Below are 7,609 nucleotides of genomic sequence, written 5' to 3'. Positions count from 1 at the left end.
TAAAATAAACCCTGCAGTTATTCAAACAAAAACATTATTCAGGTTGGCTGACTTTAACTTTGACTGAGATTAATTGTGTGTCGAGATAAAAATGTTGCAAAAACAACAAATAAAAAAACAACGTATTGTTTTGACAGTTGGGTCTAAATTATGGGATACAGCCTCTTTCACACTTGTTCACATCCAGTTTGGCTGTGTCATACAGTCAGTGTTATAATAAAAACATAATTTATATATTTTATATTTTTCTTCCAATAAATTAAGAAACGGTGATCTCCTGGTCTGATTCTGAGAAGTCTGAGAGGTTTCTGGAGCGGGTGGGTGACGTCGGGTCTGACCCGTCCTGAAGCCCTCCAGCTGGGGACCGCTGGCAGTGGACCGGAGAGCGCTGGTGGCTCTCTCTACCGAACGGGTCCTCTTCCTCCTCCTCCTCCTCCTCCTCTTCCTCCCCTGAGGTCTTCTTGCCGACGTCGGTGAGGTCGGGGTGGGGGTTGGTCTTGGTGGGGAGGGTCTGCTCGCGACACCCCCCGGAGGAGAGGAGTTCCCGCTCTTTTGAGTTCCTCCATTTCATCCTCCGGTTCTGGAACCAGATCTTGACCTGGAGGAGAAGGAAACAGAATCGGACTGTTAGATCGGACTGAGTTAACGGGTCTTAGCCAGACACATCAGACGTCAGTGAAACTACGATAAACTCTGCATAACAACCTTAAACCATTAGTAACGGGGAAGAGTAATCACGCACGCATCACGCGCCATATTAACTTAAATTCCTAGTATTCACATTTTTTTATTAATTCTTTCTTTCTTCTTCACGTCAACTGCCAATGGCCCCTGGCCTGAGCTAGATTACTCTTCCTGCTACGACTGGTGGATTGATGATTCACTTGCTTAGTCAAATGTATCGATTGTAATCGGACTGGATTGGATTGGATTGGAGCGTCTGCCAAATGCCTAAAATGTACAAATGTATTTGCGTCGGCCTTTCATACACACACACACACACACACACACACACACACACACACACACACCCTCCGCCTACACACCTGCGAGTCCTTCAGGCCCAGCTTGGCGGCCAGCTTCTTCCTGTCGGGCTTGCTGATGTACTTCTGCTTCTGGAACATCTTCTCCAGCGCCTTGCGCTGCACGTCAGAGAACACGGCCCGGCGCAGCATGCCCCGCCTGGGCTTCCCCCGGGCCGCCAGGGGCCAGGAGAACGTCCCCGGGATGGGCACCACGGAGGAGGCTGAGGGAGGGAGGGAGAGAGGGAGGGAGGGAGAGAGGGAGAGAGGGAGGGAGGGAGGGAGGGAGAGAGGGAGAGAGGGAGAGAGGGAGGGAGGGAGGGAGGGAGAGAGGGAGAGAGGGAGGGAGGGAGAGAGGGAGAGAGGGAGGGAGGAGAGAGGGAGGAAGGAGAGAGGGAAGAGGAAGACGTTAATTTAACTAATACATGTTTGTTTATTCATCAAGATCACAGAAGTAGAAGTTGTCTGTGTAACAGCAGAGCCGTTAAAGTGTTAAAGAGGCTCTGCTATGTGTTTTAAAGGCAGAGACAAATTCCCCTTTATGCACAAACTTCTTATGCACGAACTTTATATGCACAAACGTTATGCGCAAACTTTATATGCACACATTTTATGCACAAACTTTATATGCACAAACTTTATGCGCAAACTTTATATGCACAAACTTTATGCGCAAACTTTTTACGCGCAAACTTTTTATGGACAAACTTTTTATGCACAAACTTTATATGCACAAACTTTATATGCACAAACTTTATATGCACAAACTTTATATGCACAAACTTTATGCACAAACTTTATATGCACAAACTTTATGCGCAAACTTTTAATGCACAAACTTTTTATGCACAAACTTTATATGCACAAACTTTATATGCACAAACTTTATGCACAAACTTTATGCGCAAACTTTATATGCACAAACTTTACTGTATATGCACAAACTTTATATGCGCAAACTTTATATGCGCAAACTTTTTACGCGCAAACTTTTTATGCACAAACTTTTTATTCACAAACTTTATATGCACAAACTTTATATGCACAAACTTTATGCACAAACTTTATATGCACAAACTTTATGCGCAAACGTTATATGCACAAACGTTATATGCACTATACTACTACTAATAATAATAGTAATAATAGTAATAATAATAATAATAATAATACAAATAATAATAATAATAATAATAAACAGTATTTCTATTTTCTATAGCACTTTATTTAAAACAATATTACAAAGTGCTTTACAAATAGATAGAACACATACAAATAAAAACATAAAAAGCAAAAACAATAAAACACGTTAAAAAGAATAAGAGCAGCAAAAAAAAACTAAACTACCCCCTCCTCTGCCCCCGCCCGCTCTAACCCCCCTCTGCCCCCCGGTGCAACGCGTCTCCGTTTTGAGTGAAATGGCACGAGGTGACTAATTAGCACATTGGCCGGTCCCGCTGCATTGGTATGGTAACGAGATACCGTCTCCTCTGTGAGAGGAGTTAATAAACCGTGAACGGTAATTGTGTAGTAATGAACTAACGCAGAAAAGACTCTGAACAGGCGCCGAAGGACATATATTACCGCAACAAAAGGAGATTTACACTTTCAAACTAAACAACCACCAAGCGCCCCTGCATACCAGAATACTGATGACAAGAGAGAAACTCTCTCTGCCCTCGAAATCAGTTTCATTAAATGAACACGAGAAGCTATTCAGGCCCTTGGGGTTGTTTTGTTGGGGGTATTCAGCCCGGCCCATGAAAAGGCTCGAGGCCCATTATTATGACGCGTCTGAATGAAAAGCACCACGGACTAGAGACTTTATAGACTTTTCTAACAGATTATTCTGGATCTGGTGGATGTTGATTGGTCCGTCTTGATCTGGTGGATGTTGATTGGTCCGTGTTGATCTGGTGGATGTTGATTGGTCCGTGTTTGGAGAGAGACGAGGTGTGGGTTTCAGGTCAGAGAGAGTGGAGGCGCGCAGAGTGCAGATTAGCTCTACTGATTAAATGATGATTATATAATGACTAACGCGCTTTGAGCTGCAAGGAAAAGTGAGCAGGAAAAGTGCTATACAAAGAAAAGTTATGTTAGTATTATTATTACTGATGAATTGTCATTTGATGAAGTGTTAATTTATAGCCCTAACTTTGAAGCCCTCAACTTTATTGGAACATTTAATCTCCGAACATGTCATCTTTTATAGGCTTTATAGGACACCCTAACCACCGTTTCACAGTTTCCCGACATATGCGCGAGTCACAGCAGCCCTCTATGCGGTCGTGTGAGAATGTTGAAGTCTCAATGGCGCCTAATGGGGAAATTAGTGCATGACTGCTGCCCGCCCCTGGCCCGATGGTAGAAGTCACTCTCGGGGATGTGTGGGTGGCTGGCCGCCCGTTAGAGACCCTCTCTCCTGGGGGGTGTGTGGGTGGCTGGCCCGGGGTGGAACTGACCAAATTGGTCATGGTGCTGAAAGCTTTTGTCGACGACCAGTCGCCCAATGAGCCGGCTCGCTGGGAAAAAGCGGGACCACGCGGAGATGCCAAAACGCCCCCCGATGTGGAGGAGGTAGAGAGAGAGAGAGAGAGAGAGAGAGAGAGAGAGAGAGAGAGAGAGAGAGAGAGAGAGAGAGAGAAAGAGAGAGGGGGGGGGGGGGTGTTGGACTGACCCGCAACCCGTAGGAACGTAAACCGTGACGATTCTGGCTAATTGGTTAATTAGGGTCCGAGGTGACCAAGCAGGGGGAAGTCAGCGCTCGCGTTAATTAAGGCGTTGGAGCCCCCCCTTCCGTTTGCTGTCCTCCAAAAATGTTCCATATTACAGCATATATACGTCACACGTCATAGAGGCAATAGAGTCGGTGCGTAAAGTGCGTCCCTTACCTGGGAAATACGAAGAGCGGAAGAAGGGGTGGAAGGACCCGTCGAAGTAAGGGAGAGAGAACGCCTTGGGGTGCACGTGGATGGCGGGGGGCGACGAAGCTGCAAGGACACACACACACACACACACACACACACACACACACACACACACACACACACGTTATTCTCTACGACCAAACCAAACCCAGAGGAAGAGTGCACGCTTAACATATTGAACCAAGTCTAATAATAATAATAATAATAATAATAATAATAATAACCGTTATTTGTAACGCACTTTTCCTGCAAACGCTGCAGCTCAACGTGCTTTAATCATGACATAACGTGAGCTTAGAATGATAAGGTTCTATCTCCGTTTAGAATGAGAAGGTTCTATCTCCGTTTAGAATGATAAGGTTCTATCTCCGTTTAGAATGAGAAGGTTCTATCTCCGTCTAGGGTAGTTCAGAGATATTGAGCGTCAAAGTTTTCACATTCCATTATGTTTTGTGAGATGGAACCTTTGTATTTTTATTAATTACTAACTCAAAAAAGTCAACATTTAAAAAAATAACACCACACAGGCATTAATAAACACCTAATGGATCAGATTATGTAAAAAAAACTCAATTTTGACCAAAAATGGAGATAGAACCTTATAATTCTAACGTCACGATAACCATAAGTTAACCCTTTATGAACCCTCTATGCAGCCGGGAAACGCTATAGCCTATCGCAGGGTACCATGCATGCTCACCTCTCTTTGGTGACGGGGCCAGGATGGCGCTGACCCCAAACTTCAGGAAAGTTGGGTCTTTGCTGCTGGGGGGTGACGGCGAGCACGTTTTCGGCGAGCACGATTCGCGCGTCGTCGCCTTGGACATGGTGGTGGTGGTGGTGTTGGTGGTGGTCGCCGCCGGGGGAGGCGGGGGGATGTTGGGTGTTGTTGCCCCCCGGGTGAGGTAGCCCGCCACCGGCCTGCTGATCCTGAGCAGGTCCTCTACCAGGAAGCCGGAGTGTCTGTGGAAGGCTGCGGGCTGGAAGGTGTGGTGGAGCGGCAGCGCGGCGGCAGGGCGGTAAAGCCCCCCGGGGTACATAGCGGGCGGAGGCGCGAAGACGCTCGGGAACATCATGACGGTAACTAACACCCTTCTTCTGGAATGCAAGAAAGACACCCAACAAAAAAAAGATCTGTGCGTAAATACTCCCGCGGTCACCAAGGATGCACAAGCTCTTTCCTCTCTGTGACTGGCTGGCTACTCTCTGGTCTCCTCCACTGGGGAGGAAGGCGTTTTTATAGCCCGCGGCCCCCCGAGGCCCCCCGAGGCCCCCGCGCGTCCATTCACCACTGACAGGCGCGACAATGAGGTCCAACAAAGTTCTCCACATGAGACGCTTTCATGCGCTCCAGACGCGGCGCGCTGATTGGCCGCATGGCGCAATTTATGATTGGATTATAGACTTCATCATAAGCAAGGGGGGACACACAATGAAGGGGGACAACACTCTCTCTCTCTCTCCCTCTCCTCCCCCTCTCTCCCTCTCTCTCTCTCTCTCTCCCTCTCTCCCCCCTCTCTCCCTCTCTCTCTCCCTCTCTCCCTCTCTCTCCACCCTCTCTCTCTCTCTCTCCCTCTCTCTCCTCTCTCCCTCTCTCACCCCCTCTCTCTCCTCCCTCTCTCTCTCTCTCTCTCTTTCTCCCTCTCTCTCCCTCTCTCCCTCCCTCTCTCTCTCCCTCTCTCTCTCTCTCTCTCTCTCTCCCTCCATCTCTCTCTCTCCCCCCCTCTATCTCCCTCCCCTCTCTCTAACAATGTCTTGTCTACAAAAGAGGCATAGTCATCACTTTTGCATATTCACCACGTTCCAGCGAGGCCGTGTTGTTGGTCGGGAGGCTAATTAAAAAGCCATCTTAAAAGATTCAAACCTCATTTGCAGCTCTGAATGAGGGCTTAACCACGAGGAGCCGTTACTTTAATGCACGACCCCTGCTGTGATTTAACAGATCAAAAGTCCTCGTAATGATGGGAGCGATAATGAAAATGTAATATAGTTTATTTGGCAACGAGTCCCACTGCTATAGCCTATACCACTACTAATTAATATCGATTAAAAAATATTGTCGTAAAATAGGCCTATTGCTTTAAATAACTAAATGATTAAATTATGATTATATAGACCTAATGATTAAAGCACTTTGTGCTGCAACGTTTGCAGGAAAAGTGCTATACAAATAAAGGTTATCATTATTATTATTATTAATAACAACAACAACAACAACAACAACAACAACAATAATACAGTTTTATTATAGCCTAATATTTAATAATATTATATAATAATATTTAGCCTAATAGCCTAATTATTCATTTCGATAGCTCATATCTACATTGATTATCACAACACAATTATGACGCCGCCGAGTAATAAACCCGTTTAGGAGATATCGGTTCAGACTTCAGCCGTAATCGACATGGTTTCGTTTAGTTTAGCTGTATGAATTAAAATCTAAATGTGGTTTGATTGCCCCGGCCCGAATGTAAATCGACTTTGGGGGTTTCATCGGATTCTCAACACTCAATCTGGACCCCGTCACGGAATAATGTCTTAAACGGATTCCTGCTTTAACAGATGTGTTAAATATCATCCTGGGCTTTCACACCCGGGCCCGGTGCGGGAGAAGTGTGCGGCCCTACAAGCGCTGCTTATCCGGTTAACCGTGAACAAACCTGCCACCCTCAGCTGCGCCGCACCCCTCTCTCTCCCTCACTCCCTCTCTCTCTCTCTCTCTCTCTCTCTTCTCTCTCTCTCTCTCTCTCTCTCTCCCTCTCTCTCCCTCTCTCCTCTCTCTCTCCTCTCTTCTCTCTCTCTCTCATCTCTCTCTCTCTCCTCTCTCTCTCTCTCTCTCTCTCTCTCTCTTCTCCCCGCTCCCCCCCCCCCCCGCCTTCAAAAGGCTACAGGAATAATAGCTGTATTTCTATAGACGGGTTTTGTTCTGGTGTTTTAACCGGCTGAATAAAAGTGCATCTGTGATTTGATTTAAAGCTCATTCATAAGAGGGGACACCGAGCCCCCCATATACAACTCTTATTAAAGACACATTGAGCCTTGTTACGGTGCGGAACGTCTTTAACCAGGCACTTGCATTAAACGCCCAGAGAAATAGGCTCCGTAAATGGATAGTTAGTTTAACTGTTGCAGACGGCTTAGAGAGTCTATGGCAAACGAATTAGAAAAACAACTTTATGATTGGAAATAATTAGAAATAAAACGTTTTGGTAACTTGTAAACAAGTGAAGTGATCAAAAACAAATAGTATAGGCCTATTGGCTAATTTTATCCAATATTATAATTTGATCTAATATGATCTAATATATCTAATCTATATTGGATCTAATATATATATTTGATTTATATATATATAGTTAGGCCTACTATATATAGCCTATAGTTACTATATATATAGTTAGAGTCAGAGTTTTATAATTAAATATAGGCCTATTTCTGCACAATTTCAAGCACAACCACGAAAAGTTAAAAGTTAATAACAGAAACAGTGAAGTCATGGGCCACTAAAGTAATACCAAATATGGATTTTCTTCTTATTTTGTGTATTATTTATGTATTGTAACAACACACGTTACAGCATCATCAGTGTCTCTCTCTCGGCGTGATGTCGGCCTGGCCTAATATATAGCTTATTAATAATTTCTAATTTGTTTG

The 7,609-nt window shown here is 45.0% G+C and overlaps 1 protein-coding gene across 1 annotated transcript; it reads right to left on the bottom strand.

Moving 5' to 3' along the window:
- Positions 1-259: 259 nt before the first annotated feature.
- LOC308165660 (homeobox protein DBX1-A-like) lies at positions 260-5,025 on the bottom strand (the record flags this gene model as incomplete). The annotated part of the gene is made up of 4 exons (XM_080539810.1): positions 260-598; positions 1,047-1,246; positions 3,914-4,012; positions 4,650-5,025. The coding sequence occupies 4 exons, from the start codon at positions 5,023-5,025 to the stop codon at positions 260-262; spliced, it is 1,014 nt and encodes a 337-aa protein (XP_080395936.1).
- Between the last annotated feature and the right edge of the window lie 2,584 nt (positions 5,026-7,609).

The sequence above is a fragment of the Nansenia antarctica genome (assembly GCF_963989245.1).
Source record: "Nansenia antarctica genome assembly, chromosome: 9".
Classification (NCBI taxonomy): domain Eukaryota; kingdom Metazoa; phylum Chordata; class Actinopteri; order Argentiniformes; family Microstomatidae; genus Nansenia; species Nansenia antarctica.
The sequence above is the reverse complement of the archived record's forward strand: the minus strand, read 5'-3'. Positions and strand labels throughout refer to the sequence as shown.